Below are 18,676 nucleotides of genomic sequence, written 5' to 3'. Positions count from 1 at the left end.
TACAACTATAGATTTATAAAAAATAATAGATAGGAACGTCATCGCATTACGATTGCTCATTACCAATCACAATACTAGAAATTCAGAGTTTTCCACCAGATTTACCAATCAGAAATTTCCGGATGAAACAATCGGATGTCACTATTTTATGATAAATTTTAAAATACATGGCGGCAAGAAACTCGTTCACCCATTCGAGAGTGTTGCTCACAATTGATAGTTGATATTCTCTGTGTCGCGAATCGAACGAAATTAGGTAACGTTATACAATCTATTTATCAAATATTGACATAAAATTGTTAGTTTAAATTTTTTACAGAAAGATTCAAACATTTGTTTTTTTACGCGTCACAGATATCGAACATGTCGCGCGATGCATAACAAGCGGTTGTGTGTAAAAGACGATCACAAGTACCTTTAAGTAGCTCTATCTTTTTCATTCAAGCTTAATAAGTTAGACAAGGACAAGAGTAGTCTATGTTTAATCTATAATTTGTTTCAGAAATAATATATATCATCAGATATATGATTTCTTGAATAGAATTTATATCTACCGATGCTAAACGCAGTTTAACAAGCAGTCTCGCGTCATGTTTGCAAGAGGGTGCTGTCATTGCGCACAGTGGTCGCGAGTCGCGAATCGCGAGCGCGAGAGAGAAAAAGAGAGATCTTCGCTCTCCGCCGGTTCCGCTCTCCCCACCCCCCACGCGCCCTCGTTTATCGTCGGCGGTCGGCGGTCAGCGCGTTGGCTTGCGCGTGATGTGATTCAGTTCCTCTCACAGTTTCTCTGACGCAACATTACTGACTGTTACGAAGCGAGGAGGTAATCCGCCGTGCGAGAGTGTCCCCGTCCGGTCGCCAGCATTCCGTCGTCGCGCGTTATACGCGGCGCGGTGATAAATTTCGCAGGAACGCGTACACGAGGTACGGAACAACGGCGTGTCTTCGTGCGCGAGTAATGATCGAGTGAGCCGCCCGATTTATACCGACAACGCACACCCGCGGCGACGCATCTCGGGACCTGTGCATCATCATGGGCCTGTGAGAGGGCGGTATCGAGGAAACGGTGCTCCCCCGAAAAGGGAGAGGCTCGCCGTACAGGGACGAGGACGACGACGGGCATAGGAAGGGCAGGGTCAGCGAAAGAAGGGGGTGGCCTCTACATCTAGCACCGGGAAAGGCGAATTCGAAGACTGATGCCGATGCGCATACCCGTCCGACCGGCTATCGCGACCGCCATGTTATCCCGGAACAGCGGCAGCGGTGTTACATGGGGCGCGCGGTCGCTGGCGCCGCTGCTCTTCTGCCTCCTCGTGCTCGGCGCGGCTGGCCTCGACGAATCCGGTGAGTCGCTCGGATACGCCGTATGTCTTCTTTGAATAAGAAAAGGGCGGAGAAGAGCGATAAGACGCGCTATAGAATGCAGTTTATACTTTTATACTCCGTGAAACGCGGTCTTAAAGATACATGTATGCTGAAGGAACAGCAAATGCGAATTTTCAAAATTTCCACGTTACTTTTCGTTACATACAACATTTGATTTCGGCTAGACTTTCTAATCCACATTATACGATTTTTCTTTTATTTATTGTCTCACAGCGAATTAAATGCTGACAAAAATTCCGCCCGCAATCGTTACATCTTTCGAATTTTAACAACAAATATTTACTCAGTGTACACCCATTTTTAGATTGTTTTCTTTTTGTACGAAAAAAGAGAAGGATAGAAAAATGTGTAAAAGGGTAACGTTTGGAATTGAATTTCGATAACGGATTTGGCGCTGATATCTGCTATGTAAATTTAAGATTATATTTTTTATAAATTGAGTTTTTAATATAGAAACTAATAGATAGTATATATTTGTAATTGTTTGTAATAAAACAATAATTTTATCTGTAGTCAAAGTCATAAAACAGTATCTGAAAAAATACCTGTCACTCAATTTTAAGATAAAAAAAATTGCCAATATATGAAGATATCTCGACTTAAAATTATTTTAGAATCTTGATTTAGAATTATAATTATTTGTAGTAATTTTTCTTTTATTTGTGTGTATGTTGCGTCGTTTAAAAGTTACACATATGTGCAATTAATAAAAAACTTTGTACACAATATTTTAAAGATACTTTAAATCTGTTTGCACTATTTTTTTAAACAATTGTTTCTAATAATTCTAGTATTCTAATAATTAAAAAAAATCTATATATATATATATATATATATATATATATTATGTATATAATTTTATATTCTGTAGTAATTGTAATATTAATAAATTGTAATATTCCAATTCTAATAATTCTAAATATAGTACAAGCAGAGATTTAATGTTACTATTACAAATTAAACTAACTGTTGATGTAATTTTTTCCGACGTTCTAGTTCATTAATTATAACTAACGCTAACATTTATCTCGGTACCAGAATCAAGCGTATTCTACTCATCGCTATTTAGCGCCTGATCCATCCGCGACCTGCTTTTCGCGTAGCGTTGACAATCAGGTCGACCAAAATTATAATCGATCCACCCGATGATATGCATTTTCGATGGCGTTGACAATGTGTCAGGTGATTGTCCAGAAAAGTAATCGTACAGCTCCCTCGCCGGCTGCTTCCGCTGTTCCCAAGTTGCCCGCTGTCACTATTTTCCGTTTCCGAAATGCGGGTGCCACGAAGTAGCATGTCGCGTTAACGCTTATCTATCTCGGTTCGTTGGACTATTCGGATCCATTACTGCCTCATCGTTAGATATTGCAATATACTTTAAAGAAATTTTATATGTGTTATATAATATGAAAAAAAGTCATTAAGTCATGTCACAAATGGATGTGGGATAGCTGTAAATGGAATAAATTAATTTCTGTGGTAGTGGTTGTTAAAATAATCATTTGTGTATAAGGTTTGATTTTTATTACTGAACTGGTTGCACTAGTTCAGAGAGTATCCTTCTCTTTCCAATATGGAGGGAAAAAATACCCTCTGAACTAGTGCAGCCAGTTCAGCAATAAAAAAGCAGACCTATACTTAATGACTTTCCCTCATATGTATTTTAATTATCATAATATATACGATTTTAGAAAAACAATAGTTTTACAATAGTTTTATTATATTTTGAAGTAAGTCACATGCATAAGGGCTATACAATAATATAGAATAAATTAGTACATAGATTTTACTATGTATAGAGAAGTTTTATATTCTATATTTATATCAATAAGTTTAATGAATGGAATTGTATTTTAGAGTATGAATTTGTATTTTAGGTTATTATATTAATGATATTATTATTGATATGGCTATACATAATAGTAAATGATGAAAGAATTTAATTTCACCAATTGCATCCTAAAAGCTAAAGATAATTAGAAAAAGTTTAACATGAGAACAAGTGAAATTGAGGCCAAATAAGAAATTCAGCGCAAGTTGTTATAATCTGAATTATAATCTTTACGTTAGAAAGACTATATTAAAAATTCATGAAATACAAGATATTTCAAAAAGAGAAATAAATATTTTTAAAGCAAGATGAAAAAAAAATGTTGAATAAAAAATTGAATTGTTGAATATTTAAACATACAGTTTTAGAGATCCTCTATAATCATTAAAAAACTTTAGAAAATAGTTCAACTTTTTATTTCATAATCATTATATATTCTATTCTAATTATCATTATCTCGTTTTAAAACGAGGAAAATATGACTATATCATTGTTCCGTCAAATGAGTCAAATAACTCGTAAACAGACAGAGAACTCGTCTCACGCTTCTTCGGCGAAGAACCTAATTCTGGTTTATTAATTCCAGCTAACACTGACATTTATTTATTCGATGATCGTGTTCACTATTTTTATCCGTTGTTTGCGTGGAATTGATAATTAGATCGAAATTGATTATGTACATGTTTTCTGCATTGTTTCTGGTAAAATTATTCTATAAAAAAGTAAGAATTTGCAAAAATAAATTTTTATATCGCATAAATAGAAAAATTTCTTTATTATATGTTTTATTTTAAGTTTATTGATTTATACTTACGGAGAACGATGATTTTTCTGCGACAGATATAAATAAATTGGAAACGGCGGCAGAATCGAAAACCGAAAAGCGGACGGCATCGCTGGAAATCCGATCATCGCAGGACATCGAGGGTATAGAGGCAGGTAGCACACCATCGCTATTATGCAAGCTCAACGTGCCGGGTCAAGTCTGGTGGAGCACCGATGGCAGGAATCTTACCACCATTAAGGATCTCGAATATGCTGGACGATTCGATATAAAGAAGGCCAGCAGAAACGATACAGGCGATTACAAATGTTCCGCGCAGACCACCGACGGCGAATTGCTCGAAAAAGACATTCATATCAGAGTGATAGGTATATAATGAATCTGTTAATTTAAATGTCTTATCTTTCTCTCGTTTAAGATATATTTATTTTCTTATATTTGGGCGCGAATTCTTATTCTTCTATTGTTGTGCAATAAAACAATCGTTACGGTTTCCTTCAAAATACCGTTTCTTCCAGAACCCGGCAAAATAACATCCGGCGGGGATGTGAGAGCGAAAGTAATGGAAGCGGCCAACTTGACATGTCACATACACGGTTATCCATTATCTCAATTTACTTGGTTAAAAGGGAATGATTCAGAGAGCAGTGAACACTTGAAGGATATCACTGCCGTTACGTGGATAAATGACACTTATGTCGTCTTAATCCTGGAGTTCAAGAGTCTGGCACGTAAAGACAATGGCACATACATATGTCAAGCGAATGACTACAGTGGGATAGTGAGCGCCATGACACATTTATTCGTAATTGATGTGCCCAAAGTCAGCATAGATTTCATGAAAGCGGTCGGCGCCGGGAGTATATTTTTAAATTGGACCGTCAATGACGGTAACGAACCGATCAAGAAATACTTCATTCAGCATATGAAGAACGGTACGGATCAACGGCAGTACTACGCGGAACAGATCGGTGGCGGTAATTCGAGTTATGTTCTCAAGGGATTCGAAAGCGCCACTGCGTATCAAATCGGCATCAGTGCTACCAATGCAGTGGGCGCATCGTACATGCAATTGGATCCACGATGGATTACTACACTTGAGAAAGGTACCTTAATAAACAACAACGCGAATTTCTTCTCTCTCAATCTATTCTTTAATATTTGTATTGAAATTTAATTTAGCGAATTTAACGAATTTAAATTTAATTTGATAATCTTTAATTCACAATAATTGAAGCAATAAAATTATTAATATATTGTCATTCAAAAAGGTCACAATTTTTCCAATTTGACTCTTAAATTTATCTTAATATATTAACAAAAAAATAATATATAACTTTCATAATAGCTTTTTTTCTAAAACAAAAATATAATTTAAACTAATTCATGTAAAATATAATTTTATATTATTTTATTTAATATGGCATCAAATGTATTACAGACCCTGTGTTTGTACCGAAAGTGTCCGTAAACGGCGTGACAGAGAATTCGATCACGATAGGCTGGACTCAACCACCGCCGGATTTGAAAGAACACGTGCATTATTATAATTTGATGGCTACACACACCGAGCAGAAAAGGGAAGCGGTGTATCCCGCACAGCCGTTCACTGTGTACGCATTCGTGAATCTCGATCCAGCGACCACATATAAATTCAAGATAGCAGCCTGCAGCGAGTACACGAAGCAATGCGGCAATTGGAGCGCCGAAGTAAATGGCACTACATTGGATGGAGGTACATTGGTGCAAAAAAAACATATATTTTAAGTTAAATGCGATAAAATCGTCTAAAATGCGTTCTTTGCTATTCTATAGTGGCCAGTCCTCCGAAAAACCTCGTCGTTATTTGCCGCTATGACAACATAAGCAGTTTTAGTTTCATGTCCATTACGTGGAAACCTCCGGAGAAACCAAATGGCATTATACAGCGTTACAACATACAATTGAACGGCGTAGCGAAATTTAAAAATGACATGGGACGTCTGGACATTGATAACTTTGAACCACCTAGTTGGAGCGTCTATAAAAGAAACAGCACACGATACAATCAAATACCTCCCAATACAAATTATACGGTACATATAGTCTAATTAATTTGATTTTAACTTGAAATTTTTAAATAAAATATACAAGTTTTTAATAATAAATGATTGTGAAGGTTCGGGTACACGGAGTAACCAGGTCTCGCACTCCCGGCAAGGACGCCATAGGAAATTGCACGACGCCGGTCACGGTTCCAGATCGCGATAGTATGAACTTGCGCAGTTGGCGGAAGATCGAAAGTCAGGGTCGACAGTTGTTCAAACTCTATCTACCGCGTATCTCTGAACGGAATGGTCCTATCTGTTGCTATCGCATCTACGTGGTGAAACTGCCGCCGCACAAAACGGTCCGTGATCTGCCACCGCCCGAAGAGATTCCAGTGTACTCTTATCAGTATGTGCACAGTTCGCCAACCGTTGGTGCTTATATCGTCGAAACATTCGAAAGCGATCGGTTGTCGAGCGAAATTTTTCTCGGCGACGGCGAGTCATCCACTGGCGGCGCGATGTGCGACAAGTGCGTTGGTTTGCGACCCAAATCGCCACCGTTGCTGCAGTTAGTTCCGGAAATTCCGTCGACTACCTCTTCGACCAACATGAATAATAATACCACCATCACTACAACAACCACGCCGTCGCCGACGACAACTGCAAGCAGTAGCAGTAGCGGCAGCATAACTGCCAGCTCATCCACTGCATCGGTGACGACTACTATCAGCACTACTACGAAAATAGATGTAACTACGGCAGTCCCGGTGGTTATTAATGCAACTGAAAAAGCAGAAAGACGGAAAAGAGAGGACACACCTCTTCAAAAGGCATCTGTCGACGGATCGAGTGGAGAATCCAACATATTGTTACCTTATGATGGCTTTCTTGACGAAACATCCAATTATACCGGTTTCATCGAAGTTATCGGTGCGTATCATCGATAATAGATTTACACAATATTTATCATAAAATCGTTATGGATGTTTCATAATGCATTTAATTATATTTTTACAGTGTACGATGATCAGAAGGATCAGCTTCTACCAGCTTACAGCAGCTATTTCAATCCTCTCTATGGTGGAGTGGATCCTCTTAGCGTAACAGTCGCGGAGGCGACTACTATCAGAGAAATGATAATAAAACTCTTCATTGCTCTCATCTTGACTCTTATGATTCTATTTATCGCACTTTGCATACTATACAGATTTACAAAACGTTCGCAAGAGAGGGAGGAAGTTATAACACTGCGCAATAGTTTCAGGTGAGTATTTATAAAAATTTTTTTTTTTTTTTTTTTTTTTTCAGTTATAATCTTTTATATCTTAAAAGATAAAAGTTATACAATATATTTTATAAATTTTTTGTTAAAATATTTTATACTACATAGATTATTTTAATAATATAATAAATTCAATCTTTATAGTAGATGCGTCTTGTTTAATGATTATATCTTGAAAAATCTTCTTTTGAAATAAAAATTATTATATTAAAGAAATAAAATATAAAGAGAAAGATATAATACGATATATAAACCAATAAAAGTTATTATAAAATTATACATTTCTTAAGAATTATTAATATTGTCAAATGCTTTTCAAGAAAATACAGCAAAATACATTTAATGAATGCCTTTTCTTATAGGCATCTCTGTAGAAGTCTGAGAAGCAGGCATCAGCTTGTGGCAGCAAGTCCGCCGGACATGCCACCAATACCGAAGAACGAGTTGTTGCAAGCATATTTGGAACGCCATCGAGACTCGGACTATGGTTTCCAGCATGAATTCGAACTGTTACCCGATCGATTTACGGATAGGACAACGCGTGCATCCGAGGCACAAGAAAATCTCTACAAGAATCGTTATCCAGACATCAAGTGTTACGATCAGACGAGAGTGCGTTTGGCGCAAATGGACGGTATTTGCGGCTCTGATTATATCAACGCCAATTTCGTGTTGGGATATAAGGAGCGCAAAAAATTCATCTGCGCTCAGGGCCCGATGGAGAACACTGTGTGCGACTACTGGCGCATGATTTGGGAACAGCATCTCGAGCTGATACTCATGCTGACGAATCTCGAAGAGTACTCGAAGACGAAATGCGCCAAGTATTGGCCAGACAAGCGCGAAACCAAAAACTTTGGTGACATCACGGTAGAGCATGTCAAGGAACGCGCCTACTCAGACTATGTGGTGCGCGAGTTAAAGATGACACGGCTAGGCGAGCGCGACGCTCGTGCGATCGTACAGTATCACTTCCTCGTGTGGAAGGACTTTGTAGCACCTGAGCATCCGCATGCGATCTTACGTTTCATCAAACGCGTCAACGAGGCGTATTCACTCGAGAAAGGACCGATCCTGGTGCATTGCAGCGCCGGTGTAGGCCGGACCGGCACGCTCGTGGCACTAGATTCTCTATTGCAACAGTTGGCTGAGGAGAGCCAGGTGTCTATCTTCAACACTGTGTGCGATCTGCGACATCAGCGCAACTTTCTCGTGCAATCTCTTAAACAGTACATATTTATTTATCGTGCGCTCATGGAAATGGCGCAGTACGGTGATACGGAAATCCCGGCATCGCAGCTCAAGGCCACAGTCACCAAACTTAGGCAGCGAGACAATGGCAAGGAGAAATGCAGAATGGAGGAGGAATATGATGTAAGTTACGATATATCACATAGAATTTAAAAATTTTAAATAAAAATGCGCGATTAAATACATAAAATTTATAAATTATATTATTTTAATAATTTATATAGTATTTATTTGAATATTATATGTTATATTATATTGATGACATTTTACATGTGATATATTTTGTTATAGATACATTTAATTGTTAACAAAGATTTTAATTTTTTTGGTACTTAGCCTCTTTTTGAAGATAAAAAAACACAAGTTAAAATGTACATAAAAATTATTTTGACAAGTATTTTATTTGTATCAATATTTTGTCTTATTTTTGTTATAAATTTCTAATTGTTTTAATAGTGTATTATATTTGTGTAGTGAATGGACTAAAAATTGATTCATCAAAAACATGTCTAATTTCATACATCAAAAAAAAATATGTATAATCGATATTCAATAAAATATATAACATATTATATATAAATATATGTAAAATATTCAATGTGAGATAAAAACCGACATAAGATGTTTAATCCCGTTTTAGTTTTAAACTCTTTCAATACAATTTGGTCGAAAGTTTTTTTTACATTACACATAATATACACAATTATTGTTTACAGAAAATCAGTTCCGTGTTGGAAGATCGTAAGTCTTTCTCTGTTGGCGGTGGAGAGGAAAATAGATCGAAGAACAGAAGCGAAATGGTGATACCATACGATAGAAACCGCGTGATTCTCACGCCAGTTCCAGGCAGGGAACATTCGACGTACATTAACGCATCATTCATCGAAGGTTACGATAATTCCGAGTCATTTGTCATTACGCAGGATCCATTAGAAACCACTATAACAGATTTCTGGCGAATGATTTCGGAACAATGCATTTCCACAATAGTCATGTTGTCTGATGTAAGTTTATATTATATGTTTTACTTTTTCTCTTCATTTTTTTAATGTTATTTAACGAAAAAAAATCGCATTCTTAGATTTGCCTAATATTTGCAAAAAGTTACATGAATATTGCGTTGATATAATACATTTGGTACGCAGTTTCATACAAAAAGTTTTTAAGAAATTAATGCACGATATATCTTTCTCTATAAAATTTTTGTTTGTAATAAAATTTTCTGTCGTTCTAAATGGAATATTTGAATAATTGAGTAAAGCAGTAAATAATTCTTTAGTAAGAGATTAATTTCTCGTTAAAATTAAGATTTCTAGAACATTATTACTATAACGATATAGAAAATATAAAATTCTACACAATCGGGTGAGAAAAATATCAGAGTCCCCGAGTTTAATAATATAAGATATAACTAAATATATTTTTCTTTAAAAGAAATTAGATTCCAAATTAAAGATTGTAAGATCACATTATCTAACAATAAGTATAGAATACATGTAAGACGACTAATATATTTTCCAGTTAAACGAAGGTCCACGAAAATGTCCACGCTATTGGCCAGACGATGAGACTAATTATGATCATATAAAAGTCCGTTACATACACAGCGAAAGTTGTCCGTACTATACGCGTCGTGAATTTAATATTGTGAATACTAAGACTGATGAAAACGGGGTTGTGAAGCAGTATCAATACCACGGTTGGCCAACGGTGGAGGGCGAAGTACCTGAAGTAACACGCGGTCTCATCGAGCTGGTGGATCAGACGTTGACGAATGACACCGAGACAAACGGTAGTTTGGTGGTGCACTGCAGTTACGGATCAGATCGAAGTTCCATGTTTGTTGCGCTCAGTATATTGGTCCAACAGTTACGCACCGAGAAGCGCGTGGATATCTTCACGACAACAAAGAAATTGCGCTCTCAGCGACATGGCATGATTAGCACCTTTGTAAGTAACTTGATGATTATGATTTTTTTTATATAATTGAGAATTTTATCTATAAAAAACTAACAGAGAATCTTTGTTGTTCATTCACTGATGATGCCATCAGATTACACATTTGAAAATGATTTGAAACTGTAATTAAATATCACATATAATCCTGTTTTTCTGTAACGTTTATTATTGCACATGCATGTTACAGGCACAATACGAGTTTCTTCATCGCGCCATCGTGAATTATTCGGATCTTCATAATTTAGCTGACGATGAATCTGTGTCATAATATTTGGAAATTAACCATAAACAAGATTAGATTGTTCTAAATACTCTGTTTTGGGCGGACATGTGCGTGAGGACGAGTTCTATGACGAGTGTCTGAGAATCCACGAACGTTCGAACAAACGTACATTGACCCAACCAAAGATGAACAAGTACTCGATGAAGAATCATTGACATCATTATCATCTTTAATCTCGTCATCATCATCATCACCATCACCATTACTATTAAAACAGGTTAATTGTGACGCACAATGCGGATTCGCATACGAATCTGAAGACTACTTGTACATAATACATCAGCAGATTTTACATAGGCTGATAAATTAACTTTAGAAGAGAAAAGTTGAAAGAGGAGCATTAACCAGAGATTAACTAGAAACCGATTTATCATCCGTCTTATCGTACGTGGATTTTCGATGACGGTGAGAATCGCAAAGTGTAGTGCGTGATGACATCATGAAACCGTTACAGAAGCTTATTTTTATCGATAGTCTAATTCAACCAGAGCGAAATGTATCTACTGTGCGTCAAAGTTTTGAAATCCGTGACCCGACATTCTCGTCGGAATTGTACAGCGAGGGATTGGCACAAAAATGGACGATGGAGTATAGGTATGTCTATGCATATATAATACGTTCTTCTAAAGATGTATGACGCAGATAAAACTCTGAAACCGTTTTACTCTCGCGAATCACAACTGAAGCAAAACGACGAGAAGCCTCGATGCCGTGATTAATCGCGCAATCAAAGAACCGGTCGCTAAAACCTCTTCAAGATTTTCATTAACGCGAAATGTTATCTTAGCTACACAGAACATTTTCTTTTAAAATAAACAAAGCTATGAAAATACAGCTTACCGCAAAAACTTCGAAAAGAAATGTTTCTTGTAATGACATAAGATATCGCTATTTTATGATCTGTCATAATTTAATATTAATGAGATTACACGCGTGTTGCGTAGGTTTATATGTTCTTCAATGATATATGCGTTATTATGATGTATTACGCGTATCACGCATATGCTGATTTCTCTTCTAAAAGGAAAGACTGATAGTCTTATTCAGTTCGAAATATGACGCGTTTAAGGCACGTACCTCGTTTGCACAACATTGAGATTTCGCTGTGAATCGTAATATTGTAACTATAAAGGTAGTGGATGACAAAAAATTTTTCTTTTTTTTTTTTTCTTTTCTTTTTATTCTTGGAAGAAAATTTATTACATATACAGATATATGTGATATGCTTTTTTCGCGTATGACGAGACACAAGGGCTACGTTCGCGACACAAGTTGAAAGTTAAACGGGCTGGACATAATATATCGTAAAGTTTTATCCTAAACGCAAAATACAAATTATAAAATATTCCTTAAGATATATTTCGAAAACGAAATACAAAAGTGATTTAATATACATGATATTTGAAAATTTGATTTAGAATAAGAGAAATGATATTTTATATACATTCAATAATTAGCGCAATATTCGCGAATCGCCCGGCCCTGCGAGAAGAGACAACGGCGGAAAAATTGGCAATGTCGATATTTTTATGAGAAAAAAATATAATTTTAGATTAAAAGCAAAGAAGGATAGAATTATGCGTTTAATTCCTTCGTTCAGTTCTAGTCAAGTTTAAACTCCAGCACGTATGTTGCCAAGCCATAACATTTTGCAAGAAGCAGGAGACAATCATGTTAATTACGATTCGCATCGCGTCGTCCGATTATTTTTTTTTTTTTCTTTCCTTCTTCGCCGATATCAGTCTCATTCCATTTTAATCGGACGCTCTCCAGTAAGAGGCACGAAATGTTATAAATCTATAAGTTATCTTGAAATTAAAATCACGTTTCAAATTGTACGAGAAGTAAAATAATTACGTATATAAAATAGTTAAGTAATAATTTAAAAATTATTATTTTTAAACTTAAGTTAAAAATTAAAAAAATAATTAGTTAAATAATTATGAATTATAATCTTTATTCTCAAAATCTTATAGAAATCTTAAAGAAGAAAAAACGAAATTGGCAATCAATTAAAACTAAAGTGCAAACAAGTTTTTTATACGTGTATTTATGTATATATTATGTCTTTTTTATAATTTATACTTTTTTTTAACTCTAAAATTTCAAAATAATTTACAAATTTTACTTTGACATTATTTCGTGACTCACTTTGGAGGACTTAGTTTAACATTGCTAAATGCGCTAGGTGTCCCGCCTTATTTTACGCGACAAATAGATATATATTAATTTTTAGTCGTTACCGCATAAAAAACTCGCTTCGGTTATGTTGTAGTTAATAGAAAGCCTCTAAAGAGTTAGGATATTCGCTGCCTGTATTTATAAATATATATATATATATACACATTGTTACTATCGCCTATCGCTGTTGCTATTTGTATCGATGAATTGTGTGACAATACTTGTTTCGTGTCCCCTCTCTCTTTTCGATATACTGTTGTTATACGTGCGTTCTCTGCAGGGTCATGCGACATTTCGTCTCATTTTTAGTTAATAACTGATGTAATTATTCTATACTTTTTCGGTTAAGTTCACGAATAGTAGCGACAAACTATGCCTGCAAAAATAAAGAGCCATGTGAATAAAAGTGAAGCAAATACTTATTATAATTATAAATAATACTTTATAATTATATAAGTATTTTCTTTTTATACATACATGTTTTCATAGAATTTGAGATATCTTTTTTACTAACGAAATGCTTTGATACGACTATATAATGAATAATTAATAATAATAATAATAATAATAATAATATTACATTACATTTTATAAATTATAACTATATATATTATAAATTATGTCTTTAGGTGATTTTTTTATAAATTTATTACACATTTATTTACATGACTCATTAATCATGGCTTCCTATTATTTGCAGCAGCGAATAATATTAAAGCATTGATCTTTTGGTCGAGATCAGTGACTAAAATAAAATTGTTGTGACAGATTAGTAGCCAAGCAGCTATCGTTGCGATTATTATTATACAAAGACGTACCTTCCATATAATATTTTATTTTATTGCGTCACATTTTGTTTTTATATAGCGTTGCAATACACGTCACGCGGACGGAAAGACCTGCGTAATTTCGTAGTCATCCCTCAGGTGGGTCAAATTCCGAATGCCTAATTGACAAGACGCGATCGTAAAGGAGACGACTCTTAGGAGACAGAACTCTATACTAGTAATATGTATATATAATAGTTTCTTCGATCCGTTTGATATATATCGAGAATTTCGTTCGATTCTGTGAAATGTATCTCTTCTATATTGATCATCGATGAGATAACTACTGATTCTCAAAATGTAGCCGTTTTTAATTTCGAGTTAAAGATAAGCGAGAGAGACCATTCCGTCAGAGATCTTTTGATGAGACACGAGATCCAGCCGACGTATTATATTTAACTATACTATTAATGACGGCAAAAAAAGTATTTGTTAAGCGTAGAGTTAAATTTGTACTAATGATATGAGACATTGGTAAGTGGCGATGAAAAGGAGATTTATATTGATTTTTAGAATTAAATCGCACAACAGAAAAATAGGCGAATCAAGAGTGATCAATCTATGAAATTACGAAGCTGATGTCTCTCTCTCTCTTTTTAAATGTCAAAGATTAATTAAACATTTTAAATTCTTTTTTTTCTGTTTTAATTTTTGTATTGTCTAGCGAAATTAATTATTATATAATAATCTTCATACTAGAAACTTTAAAATATGTCATAGTGAACAAATTCTTATCTAACTTTTGAATTCCAACATAAGGAATTCAATTTGTCTAATGAGCTCTTGTCAATTCATTATGTTCTATATTTTATTTATTTTTTATAATTACACATTGTTTTACAATTTATAACAAATCATTATTTTACTTTAATGTAAATTTTACGATTGTTTAATATTAAGAATAAAATTTTTGATATGAGAAAGAAATAATTTATATAATCAATAATTTTATAATTTTTACTTAGTATAGTGTAAATTATATATTTCTTCTCAAATTCGCGACGCAATTCCAAGTAAAATGACATGATATGAGACTCGTAAATGATGTTTGTCGATTGTAGCATAATGAGAATAATATTCTTTTATTGCCTATAGTATAACGGAACTAACGTCCGTCGAACTAACTTTTATTTGAAAAAAAAGAATGGAAAATACTTGTAAGAAGTAAGATTCGACTACTCATTGAAATACATATTAATCGCCATTAGAATGGCAACAATTTCTTTTGATAAATCGAGTGAATGACGTCAACTTTTCCTGGTCATCATGCATAGTCTTACCGAGGGATTCGATAAATCCTACGCGTCAACTGTTGCTGCAAATGTAACTCTATTTTTACATTTACGATTTTTACATTCAAAAGACGACGAACAGAACGAAACTAGTCATCTAAAGGAAAGGCGACAGTTTGTTCACTTGCGTGGTTCAACGGATCTCGCTGTGGCCAGGAAGAGTAGAATTATTCACAATTGTGTGTAATGAGGTTCGATATGAGGATAATATGCTCAGCTATTTACAAATTGATAATTAATAAACTTGATACTGTAAAATTCCCACTGATATTGCGTGCGTGAAAGATTATGTTAACAATCGAGGCCTATGAATGCGAGAAAAAAGGAGGAAGAATGAATGACTTTTGCATCATTCTAACAATATTCACACAATTTGTTTTTATTTCAATAATATTAAAATTTAAAAAAATTTCTGTTAAAAAATGCATATAAATAATTAATTATTCAATTAACAGTTAATTGAAATATGCACAAACATGGCCTAAGTTTTTTATTTTAATAAAATAAATTTCAAAAATAAAGTCGAAAAATATCGCTTATGTGACGAGAGATTTTTATTTCCTTATATGACGAAAATGTCTATGAGCTTTCCGTCTCTCGAGTGAATGTGAAAACCTCGAAACCAATAGACAATAGTCTATTATTATGTTTATCTAGCAGTTGATTTGTTTCTATATAAAAACTAAAATTTTATTCATTTTATCTTTTTTAGAGTAATTTTAATAGAATAATTTTGACACAGTTTTAAAATGACACATGAACGCGTTATTCAAATAATTTTTAGTTAAAAAGTATAACATATATTTTTGTTTTGTATTGTCATGTTTGATATAATTTTAATTAAAATTGCAAAAATCTCATATTAATTTATTAAGATTATCTTTACAAAAAATAAAATAAAAAATATATAAATTTTAATAATTTAGCTCACATTCATGAATTATATTTAAATGGAGGAAGTCCTTTTCATAAGTATTTTTGAATTTTTTAATAAATTATCTTGCTCATTCTCTAGTCGTTTTCACTCTTGACAAGTCAACGTAATTTATGAAACAGTCTGGAAAGATAAGATATTGGCCTGAGGTACTTTTATAGTTATTGTCACTAGTGAGCCTCGATCTATTGTCATATAAGCGATGTATTTACTATACATCATTAAAATAAAAAATTATTTTATTAATTTCAAAACTTTTCTTGTGGGAACAAATAATGTAATAAAAAAAACATTTAATTATTTAATGTAATAGAAATTTATATTTGTGCGTAATAACGTTATTTCTTTCTAGATAAATTTATAAGAACGTGAATAACGTAGAGTGATGCTTCTTCCAGCCTTTTTATTGTTATCACATTTTGACCAACATAAGAATATCTCGAATAACAAATCACAAAATATTTTATAAATTATATAAAAAATAATTATACTAATTTTATCATCATTAACTTTGTTCCTCATCTTAGAAACTAGAATTACTTATATAAGAATGGCAATCGCAATCTAACAATAAGTTTTTTTTTTTTTTTTTTTTTTTTTTTTTTTTAATAATTTGAATTCATTTGAGTTTTTTAAACATTTCTTGAAAAAAATTATAAATAAGAAACTCAGAGTTTAATAATTAATATTTCACTCATTTTTCTCAAGATTCGAGATATTCTTTTACTAGTGATAACTCAAGGTGTATATTAGAAGTGCATATGCATCATCACGTAATCGGCTGGAACGTGTTGCGCGAATGACAGAGGAGCGTGCCCTGTGAGGACGTGTGCGTGACGTGTGTTATGTGTTTAAGAGATCCGTAATGATCAAAGGAGACGGCGGTTAAATGTGAAAAAAGAAAATCCATATACTGAGAACAATGTTGAAAAATGTCACATCAACGCTAAACTCCTGAGGTGCACATCGAGTTGCAATACAATTCATATCCTAATTATAGATTTAAGTTGCACCAATGTTAAGAAGAGCGTTAATTATATAATTACATCTTTTTTCTATCTTTTTATACATAAAAATAAAATGTGAAATTCATTTGAGATTTGAGCTCGTAATTTTTTGTGAAGGATGTAAGTCACCGTCATCTCCGTGTTCGTCGACTATATATTGATAGGCCCGAATTTTGTAAATTAATTTAATGGTTAAGATAGCACACAGGAAATACCGCCGCGTATTATACATTAACAATTACAGTTCGTACATAATAACGAGATATAATTATAAGAGACATTTGCATATATAGTCTTAGATTTTGTATGATATTCACACACAGGAGAAAAGACAAGGTGTGGATCACGTTGAAAGATCTATATATATCTGTGAGATATTAAGTGTACTGATAAAGTGGGCGATCGAGTAATTAATGCACGCTCAAGATTAAGATCGAAAGAACAGGAGCCCGCATACGCACAATCGCAAGATGTTTATTGTCGAGACTCGCTCTCTCGAAGAGTAAAATTCGCGAGAGTGTGTGTCGAACCTGCGACGGTGCTAATCATCGAATCATCCTTTTGTATGAAAAATTGTAAAGCGATATCGGTAACAGTGCACTCGATGTGAAAGGAAATACATGACACAATAATGAACCGTATACACTCGTATCTCTCGCTTCTTTTCCAATTACATTTGTCTTTGTTTATATATGTAATATCTAAAGAAACATGTGGCAAAATGTCATCAACTCAAATTTCTCAAAAAAAGCATCTTATTTAATATTATTTAATTTTAATACATATATATTTCCATCTCATTTTTATATATAATTTTTATTAATTTATAATTCAGAATCAGTGAAGAGAAAATTTAAAAAGTTACAAAGATATAAAATATGATGAAGTTACAAAAAAAGTACAATTGCATATTATTTTTTTACAAATAGCAATTTTACACATATTTACGAAATATATACATGAATTATAAACTAGTAAAAAAATGAAATTTCTTTTTATCTTTTTTAATGCAATTTTTTTTTATAAATAGAAATTTTTATTTATGAAATAAATAATAATTATATTTTTTTTAATGGAAAAAATGTACTACGCGCTTATAAAATATAATATCCTATTCAAGAGACAAATGACCCTATAACGGTCGTATGCATCGTTAGCAATAATTAAGCAACGGTTCACTGACTGCGACAAAATGCTGCATGTATGTACAAGTATTCTTTATTTAGGCGGATCGTAGTTATTCGCACGACATTTCCAGGAATTTATTCAAAAGATTACATAAGAAACTCAATATTCTAATACATATAGTTTCAATAATAATTAAATAGCAAACTGAGTTGTGTGAGTTATTATAATATATTATCGGTATTAAGTTAATTTATCTAAAATTTTAATTAAAGAATTATATATATATATATATATTTTTTTTTTAATAATACCTGAGTACATAGAAAAGTCAAGATTTATCTTGCACTAAAGAAATACAAATAATTAAAACCTAAAATTAATTCCTAATTTCGAAGATTAAATATATATTTGATTTCACAAGAATAAAAATTTTCTCTAATCTCTGTTTCAATTGATCTATTTTCTATAGTGACATCGACATAATTAATTAAAGGCTTTAGA

At 33.4% G+C, this 18,676-nt stretch overlaps 1 protein-coding gene across 2 annotated transcripts; it reads left to right on the top strand.

Moving 5' to 3' along the window:
• Positions 1–699: 699 nt before the first annotated feature.
• Positions 700–17,688, top strand: Ptp69d (Protein tyrosine phosphatase 69D). Of its 2 annotated transcripts, XR_012048319.1 has the most exons (12): positions 700–1,344; positions 4,058–4,369; positions 4,520–5,107; positions 5,443–5,736; positions 5,817–6,076; positions 6,160–6,961; positions 7,049–7,295; positions 7,676–8,687; positions 9,281–9,568; positions 10,086–10,514; positions 10,711–11,400; positions 13,855–17,688. XR_012048319.1 is itself a non-coding variant. In XM_072909140.1 (11 exons), exons 1-11 carry the CDS (start codon positions 1,197–1,199, stop codon positions 10,789–10,791), a joined length of 4,461 nt encoding a protein of 1,486 aa, XP_072765241.1. In that variant the 5' UTR covers positions 700–1,196; the 3' UTR covers positions 10,792–17,688. The 2 variants fall into 2 exon arrangements, 1 of the variants encoding a protein (XP_072765241.1); XM_072909140.1 differs by having other exon boundaries at positions 10,711–17,688.
• Positions 17,689–18,676: the final 988 nt, after the last annotated feature.

This window comes from Anoplolepis gracilipes, chromosome 17 (assembly GCF_047496725.1).
Source record: "Anoplolepis gracilipes chromosome 17, ASM4749672v1, whole genome shotgun sequence".
Classification (NCBI taxonomy): Eukaryota; Metazoa; Arthropoda; class Insecta; order Hymenoptera; family Formicidae; genus Anoplolepis; species Anoplolepis gracilipes.
Note: the sequence above shows the minus strand (reverse complement) of the source record. Positions and strands in the feature narration are given on the sequence as shown.

Excerpts from the sequence above, each read along its gene's own strand:
- Ptp69d (XM_072909140.1), top strand. The coding sequence starts at position 1,197 with ATGCCGATGCGCATACCCGTCCGACCGGCTATCGCGACCGCCATGTTA. Across the intron at positions 5,108-5,442 it reads GATTACTACACTTGAGAAAG|ACCCTGTGTTTGTACCGAAA; the intron begins GTACCTTAATAA and ends AATGTATTACAG. Across the intron at positions 5,737-5,816 it reads TGGCACTACATTGGATGGAG|TGGCCAGTCCTCCGAAAAAC; the intron begins GTACATTGGTGC and ends GCTATTCTATAG.